Consider the following 22299-nt stretch of genomic DNA (forward strand, 5'->3'; position numbering starts at 1 on the left):
CCTTATATGGTAGTATCTGCATCAAATAAAAATTTAGTAAGGAATAAAAACAACTGGCAAACAAATAGCTTTCTTAGAAACAACTGTTTTTTTTTTTTTTTTAAATCCATGATGAAAGAGCATTTTTAATGTGTCTTAACTGAAAGATGTGCAATACCATGGCTGGTATAACTCACTGATATCACCAAGTAAAATCATATGTATAAAAAAAGTAAATGGATATTTTATTCAATTAATTGCTGAATTGTTTCTCTTCGTCATTTTTATAAAAGTATATCCCACTAATCATAGGTTTTATTATGAAATGTTTCTTTAGGTGAAATAGTCCAATTTGATGTTCATTAAACAGCACATGTATTTTCTAAATAGTTTCTCTCTATGTGATCAATACATTATTTTCATAAAATAAAGATTTATAACATACAAACAGCCTCACTATTTACTTGATTAAAAGCCTCCTAATAAAGAACTTAATCTTTAAAATTCATCAAACAATCATATTCTTAATGGAAATGTAAGCCTGGTAGTTTCTTTTCATAATAACACTTACTTATATCCCAGCAGCAGTTGCTAAAAATTACCTCTTAGACACAGACAGCACAGACAGGCATGCCTTCACGCACGCGCACAGACATCTACATCTCTGCCACATACAGTCTTGATATTGTGGTGCTGAGAGCAGCTGCAGTCAGACAAACCTAGTTCTGCAATTACCCTTGCTAACACACTTAACCTGTTTAAGCCTCAGTCGCTATTGGTAAATGGGGACTAATATTTGTTGTGAAGATTAAATGTGATCAAATACTCATAAGATTTGTTCCCCCTTTCTTATCACCATCTACTCTCAACTCACTGAATTATTTTAAGTATCAAGTGAAATAATGCATATAAAAGTTTTTTGTAAATCTAAAAGAATGTTGCAATTGTATTATCTCATTTAATAGGCAATTTATCCCCTGCATTGCATGACATCATGGTTAACAGTGTTCATTATTATTATTAATTTTTGTTGTTGTTGGGGGGTGTGGAGTACCAGAGGGAGAGGGAGAAAGAGAATCTGAAGCAGGCTCCATGCTCAGTGAGGAGCCCAAGGCAGGGCTGGATCTCAGGACCCTGAGATCATGATCTGAGCTGAAATCAAGAGTACGATGCTTAACACTTACTTAATGGACTGAGCCACACAGACACCATTACCCTTTTGAATAACTGTAATAACAAATTTCTATAGAAGAAATAAGCAGCTTAAAACAAAAGCTCAAGTTTGAAAATAGGAAAACCAATCATTAGCAACAATTATTTTCTAAATCGTTTTGGAATAATCCACAGTTTTAAAAAAAATAATATAAAAATTTATCTCAAAGAGGCTGGGCCAGTATACCCAGCAGGAGAACAGAGGCTTTACCACTCTTTGCTCGATGAAGAGAAAGAAAGAATACATTTTTCCCTCAAAATTCCACCTATTCCAGCCTATTTTCTAGACTAAACAATTTGGATAATGCTCTCAATAATTCACACTACCTGAGTTACACGCAGAGTTCAAATACACATTCTGGTGCGGCTGTAAAGTATATTTTCCCTAGAGTTCCTCATTTAGGAGTATCCCGGCCTTCCAGGGTCAAGCCATGTAAAAGATACCCAACTCGGAAAAATTTTTAAAAAGGGAGTCTGTGTTTTGATCCTGTTCTGATTTTTGTTTTTAAAGATACAGCTATTGGAACTATCGCAGCTGATAATTTCATTCTGACATGAGTTTAAAAGGTTAAGTTACTATCTGAGGAAAGGTAATCTGGTTGCCTTTCACGGCAGCCTGCAAACTCTGCAATCTGCATAGAGCGGGGCATTTGTCATCATTAGCTGAGCTGTGACAGCTGGCACCCAGGGTGTCCCAGAATCAAGAAGTGGCAGAGAGACTCTTGCTTTAGGTGGCCATTAAGTGTAGCAGGTTTCTGGAGGAGGAAGTATATTTTATGAAAAGCTTTGTGATGTAACTAACAGCAGTGAACATATTTGAATTTTCCGTAACATGGATAATACAATGATAGCACATAATTAGCAGGTTGCCTCTAGACAACAAGATGCCAGACTACAGTATGAATAAACATCTCCTGCCTGCCACTTAGAGAGGGAGAATGGTTTGCAGCACCCACATGGCTCGGGCACACTGTGTTTTTTCAAGGTTGGATTAGGGTGATCAACGGGTAAGTATACTCAAAGAAACAAACCGAAGACGGAGAGAATAGTTCTCAGTTGTCGTTTAAATTTGGTAGCAAACAATGCACAGTGTCTCAGGAGCGAGCTCAACCACACACACCCATGATAGTGCCCATCCTTTTGATAACATGAATATGAAAACTGAAATCATTCCCACACATGCAATCCTCCAACTGTCTGAGGTGTCTGTAATTGGTACTAAGTCTTTAAAATAATCCTCGGCTGAAGTTTAAAATCAGAATCTTTTTACCAGAACAAGGGTTACTAACTACGGGTCTGAAGCAGTTGTGAGGAACACACCCGGAAAAGAATTCTTATGACTTTAAAATTTCATACGTTTGTCTTGTTAGCGCAAAACCATGTAGAGCAAAAGAAAATATAAGTTAAAAAAATAGGTTGATCAGATCTTTGAAACATAAGAGTGCTATGACCCCTTTAAAAAATCATCAATGTTTGCAAACATAATCAATAACACTAGGTTTTATATTATTATGTAAACTAGTTTTCCACAAATAAAACTAATTTTTGTGTTAATGTAAAATCTATGCAAATACATGCAGTCATTTATCAGGAAAGCTGACAAGCATTCCATATTGGAGGGGGAAATGGAACTGCCTCAAGAATAGAGGCAATTAATTATTTCTGTATTTTTTCTTCTTCTGTCTTGAGGCACAAAAGTTATCCATCCAGTTAAAACAGCAAATGAAATAAAGAGATTTTTTTTTTATTTAAACACATATGGCTTTTGCCTGCAATACTGATCACCACAAGGTCTACAGATGCCCGTGGCTAAATTGTACACTGGCAGATGCACACAGGGGAAAACTGTGCTAATGCAGCGTGGAGAGCAAAACAAATGAAGAACTGAATTTGCTAGTAAAAGAAAAAAAAAACACAACAAAAAGCAAAAACCCCCAAACCAAAAGAAACCCTAAAATCACCCCCCCAGCTCCCCCCACCCCGGCTCCCCACCCAGGGAGTTACGCAATTTCCTTATCAAATACAGGTTCAGGTTGCAAAAAACTTAACCATCATCTGTTGCAGGAAAGCAGAAAACAATTTTTAAATCTATGAAAGTGTTTTTATGGATACACATACGTATTATGCGTGTGGGTGACTGAGCAGTATATTTGTGTTTAGAGAAAATGGCTAGCGAAGTTTTATATTTCTCAATTTTGCGATTAAAAGCTTATGATAAGCTTTTAATTGCCACAGTGTGTGTATCTGTATATACACTGTCAGAACTTCCGGTTATTATTATTTAAAAACTCTGTTTAGCATCATCTCTGAAGATATTACTGAAAACTGTCTAGGTTATCATGGACCAATCTTGCAGATGTGATATTATGTCCTGGTGGCCACAAGAATCTTGGATTTAGTAGTTGCTTCCCTTTAACAGATTAAAATAAATGTATAGAGGCCAATTCAATCTTTTCCTATCTGAAATACTCTGTGTGTGTGTGTGTGTGTGTGTGTGTGTATGTGCACAGGCTATTTTGCGAACCATAAAAAGAGCATACTTTCTAAAAATGGTTTAAGATTATTAAGAAAGCAATAACTTCTTTCTTAATAGGCCTGTAAGCATGCATAACATTAAAATCTCTGTTGTAATTGCCAAATAAAAATATAAAACAGAAAACATTTAAATAATTTTATATCTTGGGGAAAATAACAGAAGACTAGTTGGACTACTCCAAGTTGTAAAAAAGGCAAAATACTTGAAAGAGCATCTTGGTCAACGAATACGTCTGCTTTCCTACAATTTAAGAATTCTTTGTTTGGAGTATTTATAACCATTGAAATTTAAATGACAATGTATATTTATATAAAATTAGGATTAGAAGCATATGTTCCAAGAATGTGCATACGTTAATTAATATTAGTTCTAACAAACTCCTTGGCCTTGTCCCCCACCACTCAAAGGGAGGATTAATTTACTGAAAATGTAAAGTACAATGTAATTTAAATACTGAAAGGAGATTCATTTCTCCAGTGACAGAGAGCTAGTAACATTACCAATATGCCTCAAATGTTGCTAACTTATATGAGGAATCCCTGTGTACTACCATTTGCCATTCAAATATAAACTATATTCTTAAGTCTAATGTACACGCTTGTGTAACATATAGTAGCAGTTCGTTTGAAAAATAAATCTTTTACCTAGCATTAAGGTGACATACATTATATTTAAACAACTTTTACGGAACACAAACAAGTGCAAATCGATTGCTTGCCTATCTGAAATATCATTTTGTACTCTGCCTCCACTTCAGTGCTACTAGATTAAAACTGGCCTTAAATTAGAAGGGAGATAAAATAGTAAATTCTAGATGAATAAATAAAGATTTACAACCCAAGGATTTTTTGACATAAAAGTAAACCACCCAGATGCATATAAACGAATCATAAAATTTATGAATTAAAAAGAAGAATAGGGGCACGAGGAAACTTTTGTGGCAATGGAAATATTCTATGCCTGTGCCAGATGATCTGACTCTAGATATTTGCTAAAATTCACAGGATGGCACATTCATGTGGAAAAACCAGAGAACAGAATGGTACTGTACATAAAATACACATCAATAAACTTGACTTAAATAATAAAAACAGATTTCACATAAAAATAAAATAAAGGTATACTTTCTATTTGGTGGTTTCACAATTTTTTATTGGAAAGACTACAGTCTTACAAACTCTGCACTCTCATGCTTTTTGATCTAGATGTGCAGACAAAATGAATAAACATGTAGATTAAAAAGTATTAACTACTTACTAGGACTTTGATTTGATATTTTGATAAGTCATGGAAAATTAGGCTTTTTAGAAACGATACGCATTTGTACACTAAAATGTGTATTACTAGAATAGTGAAAATAATCATAAGTGAAAATGAAATCATTATTTAGGTGGTGTATTCTCAGATGTTTATATCTCTATATCATATATATCTATATATATATATGCAAAACTATAAATGAAATTCCTATTTATAAACGAATTTCCTTCCTTTTCTATAAAGCTTTTATTTTATTACATAAAAAATATATGATACAAGGTAATAGTTTTCATTTGATATAATTATTCTTTTAGATTATTACTCCAGTTGCTGATCATTAAAAAAAATAAATCCTAGTAGAGGAATTGCTTTGTTCATTAAAAAGTAAGCTCCAAAACTGTAAATTGGATGTAGAAAAGGTTACTTTAGACATGCAATCACTGAATGTTGATTATCTACATACCATACTCTAGTCTCAAGGTCATGTTGAATATTTCCTGTGGCTTAATCACATACAGTATGGGACAGTAATGAGAGCTCTGCAGTCCAAGATGACCCACTACAGATGTACAGATTAAGACACTAATCGCATCGGATTCCATTGTTTTCTCTAAGAGCAATAAAACTCTAATGCGCTAAGAGTACTAAGGCTGTGGTCACATACACAAATGTCTATAAATCCGCGTGAATTATGGGTTGAGGAGTCCCTAGTTTTCATACATTCATAAAGAAAGGAACTGCCTGTGCCCATTTATCTCGTCAGAATATTTCTACACTATCTGAATGAAAAACAGAGGCTGAAATCTCATAAAGTGAATTTGAATTTTCTACATCATAAAGAGGACAGTGACTTTCTGAAGGGTCTATGAGGAACTGGACTATTGGAACCAACACTTCCTCCATAATACTCAATAAATAAATGACTAACCCCAATATCCTTACATTTTTGGAAGAAAGATAACGATCTGTTTTGAGCAATAAGAAAATCTTTTGGCTAATAAACTTCCCCTCAGATTTTTCAATTTACACAAGCAACTTAAAATATCCTACACCTCTATGTATACATTCAAATGAAGTGGGGAAAGTGAGCCGATTACCTAAATAACCCAGGCTTTCAATTTCTTCTTCTACCAAAAGAAACATTTTTATCCAGAATTATCCAGAATCACTACAAATCTGCAAATCCAGCAGTGGTCATAATTCTGGTAAGGTACGCTTCCAGTGTCCATCTTTCATCTCAAATTGACTTTCTTTCCAACGTTTATTAGCACCAATAACAAATTTACTAAGGAACATTGTAGGGAAAAGAAGTGGTCCCCACAACAAATGCTGACTATACGATGGGTACAGGGGGTGAGCAAAACCAAGGCCACAGCCCTGATCATTCAAGTGAAGGATTAAGGAAATAATTTTTTAAAGAACTGCAATCATCAGGATGCGCTGGCTGAAACAACAAAACAGGGTCTAAATTGTGTCAACAGTGACCTCAATTCTCTGCTTTACTTTGTCATAAGCCTGATATTAAAATAAGAAATAAGTGTTTTAAGAAATCATTGAAACTTTGGAAGCTCTCAAGCTATTTTTTTTTCAAGTGTTCTTATACAAGGAGTCACAACAGGAAAAAAGGTAGAGATGCCATCAAATTAGATTACCAGAGAAACTCCCTCTATTTTACTTTATTTAATGTGACACATAAAGAAAACCCTGCACAAATATCTGTCTTTAATTTCTCTAGTGTAAAAAAAGAAATATATTGTGTCTGGCAGAATGAAGCAGATGAAATAGCCTGGGTGCATTTAAAAAACGAAGTGGGGGGAGGCAGAAATCAGATGCGTACAATGAGCCTTCAAAGCCACTCCAGCAGTAGGGATAAATAATTTAATAAACTCAACTTCATATTCTTTTTATCTCCCCAGTGTAATAAGCACATATTAAAAAAATAAAACTTTAAGTTCATGAATACTTGTGAATAGAAGAGCAGCCAGCAAATATGAAAAACACAAAACAATATCTATTTGAGCATTTAACATGTATATGCATATTCCCTAACAGATACATTTTTCTAGATGAAAGGTCACAGTGGCTTAAATTTATGAACATGTAATTCAAATTTAAATTAGTTTTAAAAAAAAACACAGAAACCTTGCATTCCTACATTTCTCAACATAATAGTTTTCCTTTAAACCTAATAAGGTGACTATTTATGCATTACTTTGTGTATCCCATATAAATTATGTAGGTTTACAGAATGCGGGTAAGTTACTTAAGCAACAATACTTCAGGAAAAAAATATTTTGCCATTATTATTTTGAATGTCTGGAAATGTTAAGGATCACAGTATTTAATTGTTTTATATTCATTAATGCTACTAACATGTACAATAACGGTATTTGTGACTTTTTGGGATTCTTTTCATAAACGGTGCATTTTAAATCAAGGCTGCCTAGTATCCTAAGTAAATGAAATGAAAAACTCAAGTCAAATCCCAAATATCATTCAAACTATCATTAAATCATGAGATTCTTGGCTTTTTTTTTTTTTTCCCTTCAATTAGGTCAGTTTTCTTCAATTATCATTCTATTATTAGCTCGTGTCAAAGATGCCTGCACAGCCTAGGACGAATACAATTAAGCATTTATCTCCTAAAGCATGGGACACACAGAAGCTTTTATTCTAGTACTAAGATTATATTTATAGTAAAATATATATATATAAGTAAGATTGGGATCATTAGAGTTGTTTTATAACTTCTCACATAAGTAAATAAATTGATTTTAAGCTATCCCCAGGTAGTGCATCCTCATTTGAAATAACCAGTTCAATAGGCCAAAGGTGTTTCAAAAAATTACTATAAAATAAGTTACTCCCACAAAACTATCTCCAAAGCCTAGATTAAAAGCGGCCGTATTACATAAAAATATACCATATATGTTAAATTCCTCTACATAGGTCATTTCAATTAAAAAAAATTAAGGGACAGAAAAACATCCTCCTCGGACAGTTTCATTTTCCCTTCCACAATGAGAGGTGTCTACTAAGATCACTGAAAGGTTTCAGCTACAGAAGGCAATTCATTTCACGTGTTCAGTGTAATAGAAAATCACTGTGTTGCAGCAACAAGCAGAACTTGCACTGGAGTATTATTCTAGGGCGCCCAGTTCACCTGCAGTGATAGCAGCGGGTGGGTGAATCCTGTGTTATGTAAATCACTGTCAGCTCCCAATGTGAAGGGTGCTGGAGGAAGCAGCCCAGAAAACACAGTCCCGGCGTCCTTGAAACAGAATGACTTCACTTCCCTGGAACATTCTACGACTAACGAGTTTCTTAGTCCTTTTCTCACCATCCATTTTTCTTCTTCAAAGTGCAAATCGTTAGTGAAAAGGCCCCGGTTACACCAATTAGTTTGCACAAAGTGCTTCGGTGTTTAGCTTCGCTTTAACCCAATTAAGCCGCACAGTGAGCCCCGAAGATGCGCCACCTGCGCGCCTGGCTCCAGCGAGCCGGCCCGGCGCCCCTCGCGTCCTTCGCGTGAGACCCATCCGGACCGCCGCACCACGGTGCCCCCCAAACGGCTCCGGGGCCTCCGCGTCCCAGGCTGCACGTCCTCGGCAACCGGGGACACTTGCAGGTGGCCCAAGAAATCGAGGGACGAGGACCTGGCCGAGCAATTCTGTTCTGAACCCCAGGGAGATTGCGCTGGGCACAGGGGCCCGCGGCCGGCGACGAGAAAGCGCGGGGCTTGGCTGCGACCTCACGTGGGCCCAAGGGGGGCGGTCGGGGCCGAGAGGTTCGCGGGCAGGGGCCGTGGCCTGGAGCAGTGGAGAACCCGAGGACACCAAGTAAGGTTTAAAAGGACGGGCACACAGGGAAACAATCCCTATGGAAGAGAGAGAGGAAAAGAAGGATGGCTCGGGAGTGCGGACCAGCGAGAGAGGGAACCTGCGCTGGGTGAGAGCCTGACGCGGCTTTCCCCCTGAGGCCAAGGCACTTCTCCGCCTTCTGGGCCGAGGGTTCTCCGGTTCTGATTTGCCTCCTCTTCTTCTTCCAACTGCCAAAAGGTAGCAGTGCATTCACCCGCAAAGCCTGCGAAGTGGGGAGGGGTTCTTCGGGTTGTTCCCAATCCCTGCTCCTAAGGGAATAGAAGGTTCCTGGGGAAAACAGTAGATGGATGCCATGAGCCCCAACTCTCATGTACTATTTTAAGCTAGATCGGAATCTATTACTCTTGGATAAGGAGAAAAGGAAATAATAGATGGCTTTGTGACGCTCATACCTGTGCAAAAACAAATAAACAAACAAACAAATAAATAAATAAGCAAGCAAATGCTGGAGTAAAAAGTAGGAGCCTGGAACAAGATCTTGTTGAAAGCGGATCTGAAGGAAAGAGCCTACAGACCTGTTACCAGGAGTTATAGGATTTTGCTGGAAATATTGTTAAAGAGATGGCATCTAAATTAAAGGTAGACATTAAAAAATCTGCTTAGGTTTTAAAACCACTACATAATCCCTAAGTGGTATTTATTTCCTTTCCTGTACATTAAGGACACAACTGGTACCACCAGAAAACAAAACAAAACAAAACAAAAACCAAAAGCATATTCTATATAAATCCATTCTCCCCCTCCTGTTTCAAGTTTCCAAAATGCAGAAATGCTGATTTCTTTCAAAGTATTCCAAATGATATTTTAAATTTAAAAGCTCTGGATGACTGCAAATTAATTTTCTCTTAAAATCTTACCCATTTTCCCTCAACCAAATCACATGAAATCCTATAACAATTAGAAGTCTACTGTCAGGTCACCACTAAGGACACTTAAGCGAGGAGGTATAATTATACATCAATAAGCAAGCCAGAAACCCTAAACGTGAACATTTTCAGAACAGTTATCTGCCAGTAGGTCTCATCTCCATGATTCTGCTTTGATTTCACATATTAAAACATAGCTATGAACTCACATTACAGTAATCTCTCAATCACAGAGATAAGTTATTTTTAAAATATTCCCATCAGTGCATACAAAGCTTACTGTCCTGATTATGTTGGGCAAGTCTACCAAAGTACAAAGAGGGCTGCAGTTGGGGAGAGGGGGAGTAACACTAAACATTTTTTAAACATCCTAACTTAAACTGGGGTAGACAACACCTAACAAAGCAATAATTTTCATATTCCTTTCAACAACTGCAAATGAGGGGAAAAAACCAGAGATAAAACGCTGCATAGTGTTAAAAACAAAACAAAACAAAACAAAACAACACCAAACGCACACACACAAAAAACCCAACCCCAAACCCCATTCTAACATATAGGAACATCCCCCAAATGACACAGGCATCAGTCCATCTAAAGCCAACTTACATATACATGAAAGAGCAAACTCTCAACCTGCATTTAAAAAGACCTCAAGGATTACCAGACGTTAATTATCTTACCCTAAATGCAAGTTACTGACTTTTGTTTTAGAAGACCCCATCTAGTTCACTAATTGATGGATGGCCATTAATACACCTGTATTTGCATTTCCCCTGCAAAAAGACAGGCAGGGTTTTCAACACAGAAGAGAACCACTTTGCCAAGTCTTTTCAAAACGTCAATATGCTTCAATTAATACCAAAGCTGAGAGATTCCTCTTGATTTCCAAAACTGTCTAGGTGGCCTGCGTGGTTTTCTGCCGGCAGCAGCCTCCTACCTTTAGTTTGTGTGCCTATATCCATGAGGGGGGATTAATTAGCCGGGTTGGAGCTGAAGGAGGCTGTCGTGACGAGCCCAGTGGCGATTGGCCGCCAGCCTGCCTGGCCCTGCCTTTATAATTTCCACACGAGTGCATCTGGGCTCTTAGACAAACCAACAGCAGCTTCTTCTGACATATACACACTCACACTCACCCCCGACACACTCAGCACACTTTTCCTCCATCTGATTAACAGTCCAGCATACACAATGATTACGGGAAAGCGTAAATAAATACGGAAAGGGTTGATTATTTTGACTACTGGAAGAGCTTTGCTGGGTCTCAGCGCAACTTTTGTTTTCATTACTGAGAAGGTGATCTCTCCATGCGTTTCTCTCACACAAGGATTCTTTAAAAGAGGAAGAAAGACCGAGAGAGGGGGGAGAACAATCTTTCACTTTAAGACCGTCTGGGCTCAAAGATAAAAGGAAGGGGAAAGCAGCGGCTAGGAACCCACCGCTGCAACACATCGGAGAGCGTTTGGGTACATTTCTGAGCGCAGCGGCCCGTTTCTCCACCGAAGTTGGCTCCAGCGCTAGCAGCCGCATTGGATCCCACAGCTTACTGCGAGACTCCGGTGTACAATCCGGATCTCTGCCCCAACATGATCGCGGCCCAGGCCAAGCTGGTATACCATCTGAATAAATACTACAATGAGAAATGCCAAGCCAGGAAAGCTGCCATTGCAAAAACTATCCGGGAAGTCTGCAAAGTAGTTTCCGACGTGCTTAAAGAAGTGGAAGTGCAGGAGCCCCGGTTCATCAGCTCTCTCAACGAGATGGACAACCGCTACGAGGGCCTCGAGGTCATCTCCCCCACCGAATTTGAAGTGGTGCTTTACCTTAACCAAATGGGGGTGTTCAACTTTGTGGACGACGGCTCGCTGCCGGGCTGCGCGGTGCTGAAGTTGAGCGACGGGCGCAAGAGGAGCATGTCCCTCTGGGTGGAATTCATTACCGCCTCCGGCTACCTCTCGGCGCGCAAAATCCGGTCCAGGTTTCAGACGCTGGTGGCTCAAGCGGTAGACAAATGTAGCTACAGGGATGTGGTAAAGATGGTGGCAGACACCAGCGAAGTGAAACTGAGAATCCGAGATAGGTACGTGGTGCAGATCACCCCGGCTTTTAAATGCACCGGGATCTGGCCGAGGAGTGCTGCCCACTGGCCACTTCCCCACATCCCCTGGCCGGGACCCAACCGGGTGGCGGAGGTCAAAGCGGAAGGGTTCAATCTCTTGTCCAAGGAGTGCCACTCCCTGGCCGGCAAACAGAGCTCGGCCGAGAGCGACGCCTGGGTGCTGCAGTTCGCGGAAGCAGAGAACAGACTGCAGATGGGGGGCTGCAGAAAGAAATGCCTCTCCATCCTCAAAACCTTACGGGATCGTCACCTTGAACTGCCAGGCCAGCCCCTGAACAATTACCACATGAAGACTTTGGTTTCCTACGAGTGTGAAAAGCATCCCCGGGAGTCAGACTGGGACGAGTCTTGCCTGGGTGATCGGCTTAACGGGATTTTGCTGCAACTTATCTCCTGCCTGCAGTGCCGGCGGTGTCCTCACTACTTCCTACCGAACTTAGATCTGTTTCAAGGCAAACCTCATTCGGCTCTGGAAAACGCTGCCAAACAAACGTGGCGACTGGCAAGAGAGATCCTGACCAACCCGAAAAGTTTGGAAAAACTTTAGAGGACAATTTAATCGAGAGCCGAAATGTGATTACTCTTCTCAAAGATCTGATTCAGTGTAAACTTCCTGTTGGATTCCTAATATCCCACTTGTCAGTGCAAACAATTTCTTCCTTAAAAAGGAGTAACAATACAACGTGTAGGCATCATCTCACCCACCCCTCCAAGGGGAGAAAAAGAAGTAGGGAAAGCGGATGGAGAAAAACCCAAACCCACAAGTATTAGAAGACTTCTTTACAAAGGATTTCCCTTGCAAAGTACACAGTAATACCGGGAAAACAACCTGGCTGTAATGCAAGACCACAGCGAACACTCTGCCTAACTTTCAAAGGATTATAGCAATCCTGGTGATTTAGGTGCATCTGTCTGTGAGTAAACACGATTTGGATATGCCATCTGAAGGAAAGTGTAATGTATATTTTGATTTGTAACAAATATTGTGATCTCACTTTGTCTTTGAAAGTGTGGATGTTGGTGTTTTGTGATTTGGTGAACAGAAGTTAAATTGCCGTTTTGGAGACTGCCAGACATTTTCCACTAACAAAGATACCATTTAAAGGTAGATTTCCTCCTGGTACTTTTATCTGTCTTTGAAAGTGTCTGAACTTTAAAAAGTTTACATTTTGTTTCAAATATAATGCTTGTTCTATTTCTAACATTCCATAAATATACTTGAAATGTTATTTAAATATATTCAAAGAAATTTGAATTCAGCTTATATAATAACGCTTGAATATCTGAATTATATATTTGAAAAATGCACTTGAAATACACTGGATAACTACTTTTGTGATTTAGATTTTAATTTCTGTTGCTGGTTTTTATTTAATTAGAAGCTAATAAATGAAGTAAAATAAAAGTTGTTGTGTCTCACTTTAAATTGTTTTTCTATCAAAAAAGGTAATGCTCCATTTTGAAAATTCAACCCACTCGAGTATTTTAAACATTTTAAGGAGTATGCTAATGAAACTAAAAATAAAACCTTAAAATCCTGGAGAAAACTCTTTGTACAGCTACACAAGATAATGATTTACTTATAAGACTATTTCTTTCTACAGCAGACACACTTAAATCTACCCTTGAAAGCTTGCTCTTCTAGATTAGTATTTCTGTAGCATTTTTGATAATATGAGGAAAAACTATGTCATGATGGTACAGACTGCTCAGTTAAAAATTAGACTAACTCAGAGAAAGTGAACTTCAAGTCATAATGAAAGTTTCAAAATGTGTATAACTGTGCTAACCAAATAAAGATTATTTCTGACCATTTTATGTCAAATCTTATTTTATGCAGTAAGTGTTCCATTAGCTGAGGAAGTTAATCAGAAATCCCAAATTTCTTTTTACTTCAAAGAGCAAACTAATGATAAAAGCATAAAGACACACTTTCGATTATTTAAAAATCAAATACACTACATTCATACCCATTTTAAACATTCCAGCCTTTGGGAGCTGGAAGTGCAAGAAGTCCTATGACTGTCCTTCCAAGTATTTTAATATCAACAAGTGCTGAGAGCACTAATCACCTACAGGCCTCAAGGTAGGTGATTAATTCAGACGGGAATGAATTTTAGAATTTCAATTCCTCTTCTACAAAGTGTTTAATGATACTTTATCTCTATGTAAAAATTACATATAAGTAGTATAGTTCTGGATCTGTGGGCGCATTTGTCTTTGACGATATTAGAATAGTTCCTTCTGATAACACCACACAGAAAGATCTTTATAAACTGATGCTTGAATATCTGGCATGACACTTGAATTCTTAACCTCAGGAAAAAAGTTTGCAAACTGCACAGGAACATAAAAGTTAAAACAACAATCAAATTGGTTTCAATAAAAAGAGCAGGGGTGTAGAGCTATCCTAATATCAGGTGTTAAAATCTATACATTAAGATATAATAAATAAATATTTATGTACTTCATACTGTCCAAGTAGGTATTTTTCTGGCATGGCACCCACAGAAGAACACGAACTTTAAACATCTGATTGCTAGTATATACCCATATACCTATATACACTTTAAATCAACGCTTCTCAAACAATCAGTTTCTCTTATTCTAAATTCACATGTAAAACTCATTCTCACTTCAGGAGATGAAAAACTGATGTAATAATGGAGTGGAATTTATATCTAAACGCTGCTGCTCCCCAGTTTCCTTACAACCTTTCAATGAATAGTAATTCACATTGCAATTTACACTGTTGGAAAGTAAAAGTCATCTTAAAATATTTCAGAAGACCCCTCCTGGTCTTCCCAGAGAGCCTGGGATGCTGTACCCCAGAGGCTTTGGAACAATTGGCTTACCTACCAAATTTACCCAAGCGCACACAAAGGCACTCATGGAAAGACTGTAATGTGCATGCTCTGGTAACACGGGATTTAAAATCATTAATATATTTTTCAATCCCATAAAATAGAGCATGTGTTATTTCATTCATTTTATTTCCTATGACAAAAATGGAAATGTGCTCCCCTCCCCCACTGTCATTTAAAACCAAGCAAAATCGAAAACCACTTCCTGCCAGAAAGCCACTAGTACTGCACACGAATCACTCTGACTCACTTTCGTGTCGATCTTCTTGAAGGCAGGATCATCCTCATCTACCTCGAAGTAGATTTCGGTCGTGGTGATGGAGAGAGTCCCCTTGGCCACCACCACAGGAGCGATGAGCTGGGCTGGGGTGCTGAGAACCACTGGGCCTGAAAGACAAGGGCACAGGAGTCAGTCCCTGTGGCCCTCTCCCGCTCCCTCCCAAAGGGTGCCGCAGGTCTTTATTTTTAAAGATGCACTAAGAAAATGGTGCCAGTGTAACCCGGCCAGCTTCTTTCATGTGAGATAAGGTCTGCTTAGCTCTTGCACATTATCTTATAACAAGAGTAGAGATAAATAATCCCATAAAACCCCAAGTGGTCAAGATACCGAATAAGTGACCCTTAGCAAGCGAGTCTGTATCCTCCACCTAGAAATCCTATAAATGCTCGGGATTCTCCATTGAGCACCACCGGCTTTCCGAAAGAGACCGCAGGCAGTCAGCACTGCCCCCAAAGACCAGCCATCCTGTAAAGCCGTTCCACTCGGCAGCAGCGTTCCCCACGGATGGGCGGGAGGATGTGAAGGGGTATGGGATCTAAATATATAAATTCCACTGTACTAACGGGTTTGCATCTTGCAGGAAGATTAATATCAGCGTCCTAGGGCGCGCCACATCCATATCCACGCACACAAAGATATTAAGTACATTTCTTATATAGAAAAGAACAAAAATTGTTAATCGCACCCACAATCAAAAGTGATGAAACTGTAAGACGCTTGAACAAGAAGATTCTTAGAAAAGCGTCCGAAAAGTACTATCTCTCAACTTGGAAAACTAGAGAAACTAATCTCCAGTAAAAGAGATTTTTAGAAAGTGTGCCTACTGAGGTGCTTACTTCGAATTCCCTCAGTCTGAGTTAACGTTGAAAATTACGTCTTAGAATATAAATTCGAAGGGGATTACTTAGCTGCCCTTGAAGATTCCCCAAAAGGGGAGGCTTTTTTTTTTTTTTTTTTTTTGCTATACTGTACTTAAGATACAGACACGGAAATCAGAAATTACTTGTTCTTTTTCTCTGCTCTTCTCTTTTCTTTCCTTCCTTCCTTCTCTCCCCCCGCCCCCTTTTTTCCTCTTCGTTTTTGGTAGCAAGGGCGCGGTATGTTCCCTTCCACCCGCCCCCCGCCCGCCCGCCCTGAAATGCATATAGTCAAATGAGTCACATTAACAGTAGGATAAAGGCAATAAAAAGGCAGGTCCCCTGCGGCCGCCCAGGCTCGGGCCCCTCGGCGGCTGCTCCTCCCGGGGAGACCGGCTCCTCTGGCCACCGCCAAGGCCACTGATAGCAGGCCCGACCCCGCCGGGCGCGGGAACTGCGGGAAAGTTCACGTTTCCAGGGAGTAGCACACACTAAACCCGCGACCGCCCTGCACAAAGCCCGGCCGTTCCCGCTGCGGGAGGCACACAGAGGAATCGGCTGGCTTCAGCCGCGCTCAACGGGGTGGACGGAAGCAAACTGGGTCAGTGTCGGCCTTCACCCCAGATCCTGACCGCCGGGCTCTGACTAACGCCAAGCCCTTTCTTTCAGTTTACTGCTCCCCGTCCTCCAGGAGCCCGCACTGGGGGCGGGGGGGGGGGGGCTCCGGCCCCGGGGCGCGCGGACTCCCGGCCCGAGTTTCCGCCGCGGAGCCCAGCGGAGTCGGGGTCCAGCTCGGCTCCACAAGGTTTTTCTTTCCAAAGGGCGAGGCGGTCGATCTGAAGCGCCACTTTAAAGGCTCATCAATCTTAATCTAGGTTGCTCAAGTAATTATGCCCGAATCTCTTGTACGATTACAAGTGGATTTGGGTTTCTATTCCCCAGGCCCTCCTTTGTGTTTATTGGAGGGTCTGTGCGCGCGCTCCGAGGCGCCTCCTGCCTCCCGCGCCCTCCTCGGAATCCCCCATCGCTCGGGCCGGTTCGAACCGCTCCCTTAACCCTTCCGCCACCAGGACGCTCTTCTGGATGCCACCTTCCCTGTTTCCCTTTCGGAGAAATCCAGAAAGCTTATTCTTGATTGGGGCGAGGTGAGAAAGAAGGTGCCGTGACTGACATCAAAAACAGGGTCTTCTTAAATGTCGCTGGGCCTTGCTAAAACCTCAGGAAAGTCGTCATTCTATACACTGGCGACTACTGATTTCTGGTTTAATAGAGGTTTCTGGCATTTGGAGACGTAGAATGGTCACAAACATTTAAAATGGCGAGCTATTCCTTGCTCTTAAAAAAGTAATTTAATATATCCAAACAATTAAATTGGGGTGGCATAAAAAAAAATCCCTGAACACATTATCAAAACCGTACATACTGATTTACTGAAATATATTACGAATTTTTAAGGACACATCTCCGTGAACTTTTAACGAGGAACGCATTCTCTCTACTAAACTCTCTACATTTCTGAGAGAAGACTGCCCTCCTTTCTGCTTTTACTCCAATCTTATTCTGTTGAATTGAGATTTTCTGGGGGTTTATAAAAGGACTTCGAACTGGTCCTTATTTAAAAAAGACGCGTCATGAAACATTCAGCCTTCATAGTGTGTCATTTTTACCCCTGTCCTTGGGAAATCTCCAATTACAACTTCCAATTCCATATTATGTTTAAGGAGCACTGAATCTTTTTGTTGTAGCCTTCAGGGAGCAAACCAGCATCAGAGAGAATACAGAGTTAATCCACTACAGCAATAGAGAGAGGGGATTATGTTTTAATCCCTTTTGGGGGAGCCTCTGGATTTTAGGGATCTGATACGAAAATGTTTACATAAGACACCATCACAAACCAGCAGATCTTACATGGAAGATCTGGTTATCTGAAAGCTTGGGATCCCTGTTCAAATAAAAATAGCTTAAGAAGGGCAGCCTCTCTGGATGCCAGAGAGATGGCGATAGAGCAGATTTTGTTCTAGAAGATAACTGGGTACAAATTTAACCTCCTAACTTTCCTTGGTGTGGTGAGTTCAAGACTGAATGTAGATATATCCATTCCAATCATTACTAGAGCAATAAAAGGATACGTTATAATACTGTTCTCAAGCACACACTGAAGTCAAGTGATGGCTGTTGAAGTGCAGTTAAACAAATAGATGGAACCAAACCTCCTCCCCTGTATTGATGCATACAATACAGTCCTTTAGAATTCCACCGTGCAAAGTGGTAACTAAAGGAACTCATAAGTGTTATTTACTTCTAGCACTGACAACAGAGTGTTGAAGCAATATTGATCCATTACTATTTTTGAAAGGAAAAGGATATTACTTGACATTAATTTAAATGCTGATTTAAAGTCTGTCCTAGAACAAAGATTACCCAAGCATAAGGAAAAGACTCTTCAAATGAATGAACTTCTCTTTCAGAGTCACAGCATCTTTAATCAGTTGAGATGGTGAACCTAGAGTCGAAAGTACATATGTTTTATATTTGAAAAGGGAACTATTCATCAGATGTATTTTAAAAGTAGAATGTTAAAAAATACTTGTGGGTTTGGATGATTCTACTGAAAACAAAATTCCAAGTCTGGAGATCTCACTAATACACCAACTTTTTAATAGCGCTTTAGAGTTTACAAGGTTCTTTTATATCATTTTTACTTAACTACTAGTTCAATATTCATAGTTTAGGAGGTATGGATGTGTCGATACTCTCCTGTCGAAGACCAACCGGGAATACATCTGTAGTTTAAGAGGTTGGGTTTACTGCTCACTGCAGTGAGTAAGACACAGGCAACTTAGAAAGAGTGTCAAAAAGGACTTTTGTAGGATCTGGGCTTTGGTGAAGCGATTCTGGGAAGGGTTCAAGGAGCATGGCTTTGCTCTGGATTGGGCTCTGTCAGGAAGCAGGGATAATTCTGCGATTATGGGTCTTAATAAATCTCATTTAGAGGGAGGGAGGACCAGATCTAGCTAATGCTATAGTTAGCAGAGAAGTGGTAGTCCCTCATATTAAAAAGGAGATGGGGGGGCTGTTTGGTATTGAGGTGGTCTGCAGTGTAACCTTGCTTTTGTCTATACTTCCATGACTTATAAAGTCGTTTTTTGCTTCACATCATCATCATGAGACCTTGTCTGATCCTGGTGTTCTGGGAGGTTATTTATGACCAACAGGAGAACACCAAGGCCTAGCTGTGAGCTCTAGGCTAATTCCTGGCAATATGCGCTTCCTTTCAAGGCTCAGGGTAGTTTCCAGAGGTCAAGGACTGCTTTTGTTTTTCTTACAAAGAGAAATTAGTCATTTTTTAGGGGTGTCAATAACATTCTAGGTATTAACAGGCAATTAAATTTTCAAACAAGGCTAAGATTCTTTATGAATTTCAATATAATGTACCACAAGAGTATATAGGGACAAAGAATTGAAGTTTAAATAAAATTGGCAATTACAATTATTTGATGAATTTTAATTGGCCCAAACTGTATTTAGTATGTCTGAAGTTACAATGTATTTTAGAATCACTTGAATACTTCCTAAACTTAGTTTAATATTAATAAAAGTATTATTAACTATGTAGATTTTCTCTGACCTCAATTACTTCGGAACCACGTGCTCAATTTGCTTTACGGACACTTAAAAGACAATTATTTGGGAATAATAAACATTGACTAATCTTTATAAATTATTAAACTTAAAATCCTGACATTATTTAAAAGGAATAGAGTTCATCTGAAATCCTTTGTGTTTAGTGCAAAACGATAGCATTCAAAAAAATTAAAGAAAAATAAAAATGATTCTTACAATTATTTCTACACTGTGATTCAATTTGTAGGAAAATAACTCCTAGCACGAGTGACTGAGCATATGTAAGATATCTATCTGCATTGGACTTCTATTATTTTTAAGTATGACAATGTAATTTAAAGAAAACATTTCTTAGGGTGCCTGGGTAGCTCAGTTGGTTAAGTGTTTGCCTTTGGCTTAGGTCAGGGTCCTGGGGTCCTGGGATGAGCCCTGTGTTCAGCTCTCTCCCTGCTGGGATTTGCTTCTTCCTCTCCCTCTGACCCTTCCTCCTGCCTGTGCTCTCTCTTCTGTTCCTGCTTTCTCTCTCTCTCTCTCTCTCTCAAATAAATAAATAAATAAATAAAAATCTTAAAAAATATTTCTCCCATAGAATTAAAAGGATAACATGCATCACTCTCAGAACAACTTAAAAGAAACTAATAAGAGTATGAGAAAGTTGGAACTTAGTTTTGGAATCCTAGGAAAGCTTTAGGCACAAAGAAAATGGAGGTGTTTGTGTGTGTGCCTGGGGAAGAGGGAGTTGGGGGAAATGTTGCAGAAGATCTGAGATTTCTATCATTTAGGATAGTTCCCTGGATTTCAGGCATTTGAAATGCCCCAAGAAAAAAGAAAGTATAGTAACAAAATCTCTAGACAATGTTTCTTTTCTTTATGTACAGAGAATATTGATAGTGGTCCAAATATACTACCAGAATAATAGTCCTTTGAGGTTTTCAAAAACTTCTTGCATGAAAGTAGTTTATGTTTGAGTTTGTTATGTTTATACTTGAGTCAAAAAAAATAATGTGAACAACTAAGAGAATACGTAGCTCAAGAATTATGAATTTAACTTCTAGCAGTATTCCCTCCCTCCCTAACACACACACACACACACACACACACACACATTCCATTACAAACCCCAATTTTTAAAAATGGATTTTTATTACTTATTTGTCAGAGAGAGAGAGTTTCACATGCACAAGCAGGGGGAGCAGCAGGCAGAGAGAGAAGCAGGTTCCTTGCTAAGCAGGGAGCCCGATGGGGCACTCTATCCCAGAACCCTGGGATCAGGACCTGAGTCGAAGGCAGATGCTTAACTGAGTCACCCAAGCATCCCTACAAACCCAAATTTTATACAAAGCTCACTGTGCCCAAGACGTGGTTTCTCTTTGGTGACTTTTTGAACATAATCTATCTTTAGATTGAGAGGGACAATAACCAATCATCTCCATAGTGCACTTAGTGTATTAGTTTATTACTGTACAAAAAAAGGAGACAGGTGTTTAAGAACCACATCAGTGTTTTCAGATCCAAGTACTCCTACCTCTGGTAAAACTCAACATGGTCTGAAACAGAAACGGAAAGAGTAGAACCTTCTATATAAGAACAGTTGAAGACTGCATTTAACAAAATATCTGTTCATCAGGGTAGAACACTTATTTTTGCACTAATATATTTTTAAAAGATTTTATTTTTATTTACTTGACACAGAGAGAGATTGCAAGTAGGCAGAGAGGCAGTGGGTGGGGGGGAGCAGGCTCTCTGCTTAGCAGAGAGCCCCATGCGGGCCTTCATCCCAGGATCCCAAGACCATGACCTGAGCCAAAGGCAGAGGCTTAACCCACTGAGCCACTCGGGCACCCTATTTTTGCACTAATATTATCTAACATCTCATCTTATTCATTGTGCTTATAGTAAATAATTTTTAAAAGTAACAAGAGATAATCTGATAGGTTCTAATTTTAACTTACCATTTAGGCTTTCCAATTTATTTGTATAACAGATAATCTTGTGTTAAAAATAAATCAACAAAAACTAGTGCATTTTCCACAAAGGCAATGAATGATTTTACTGGGAAAAAAGCTTATAAAGCATATATAGTCTAAGTAAAATACAAATGAGTTTTTAAGCACAAAAATATACTCAAAAACAGTGATAGTCTTAATGTCCATGGTGATAATTTGTTCTGCTTTTTGATTCAATAGGTGATCCAGATGAGATTTGTGTTTCTAGTTACATCACATTTAGTTCAACATATGGAATACATTTTTCATTTTCTGGAAGGGTAGTGACTCTTTTATGGCACTAGGATATCATTTAATGATTGAGAAGAGTAAATTCCTGCTAGAATAGATGAGTGAATAAACCAGAGGAGATGATTTAAATCTATTGGACTAGGAGGTACTCTTGGCATCCCTTGGTTGGAGTAAGTGCCTTGCCTTCATGCTCCCATGGTTTCCCGGGTGCATCTTCACTGCAGCCTTATAGTATATTAAATATATGTGTTTTGAAGTCTATTTCTCCCATTTGGCACAAGTTACTTACAGAAAGGGGCGTTATCTTCTTATCTAACACAGTAACTGTCACATAGTATGCAATCTGTCTTTATGGAATTGCAAAGAGATTGTCACATTTGTATGTTAGAGCTAAAAGGACACTTACATTAACAGATCACATCCTTTCTATTTTTCTGGAAATGACTTCAAATTATTCTTTAAAAATGTGAAAGACAATGCATTTCGAAGAAAACATAAATAAAAGATGCTGAAAACCAACAAGAGCTATTATGTAATTGGTCAATCTAGCTAGGTTCCACGCATACCATTATTTTTTAAATGGC

The 22299-nt window shown here is 39.1% G+C and overlaps 2 protein-coding genes across 13 annotated transcripts in view; one reads left to right on the forward strand and one right to left on the reverse strand.

Annotated features, from left to right (window-relative positions):
• The window catches only part of NBEA (neurobeachin), a 685682-nt gene that overhangs the window by 180114 nt on the left and 483269 nt on the right, over positions 1-22299 (reverse strand). For 7 of the 12 annotated variants that reach the window (XM_059144025.1, XM_059144024.1, XM_059144021.1 and 4 more), the window contains one exon: positions 14968-15104. In XM_059144025.1, coding sequence (XP_059000008.1) covers positions 14968-15104 — 137 coding nt within the window. Of the gene's footprint in view, positions 1-10596; positions 10616-10674; positions 10785-11557; positions 11675-14967; positions 15105-15364; positions 15956-16000; positions 16076-22299 lie in introns of those variants that run through there. The other 5 variants (XM_059144028.1, XM_059144027.1, XM_059144031.1 and 2 more) reach the window with 5 other exon arrangements.
• MAB21L1 (mab-21 like 1) lies at positions 10861-12400 on the forward strand. Its single transcript, XM_059144035.1, has one exon. The coding sequence runs from the start codon at positions 11321-11323 to the stop codon at positions 12398-12400; it is 1080 nt and encodes a 359-aa protein (XP_059000018.1). The 5' UTR covers positions 10861-11320.

Source organism: Mustela lutreola, chromosome 13 (genome assembly GCF_030435805.1).
Source record: "Mustela lutreola isolate mMusLut2 chromosome 13, mMusLut2.pri, whole genome shotgun sequence".
Taxonomy (NCBI): Eukaryota; Metazoa; Chordata; class Mammalia; order Carnivora; family Mustelidae; genus Mustela; species Mustela lutreola.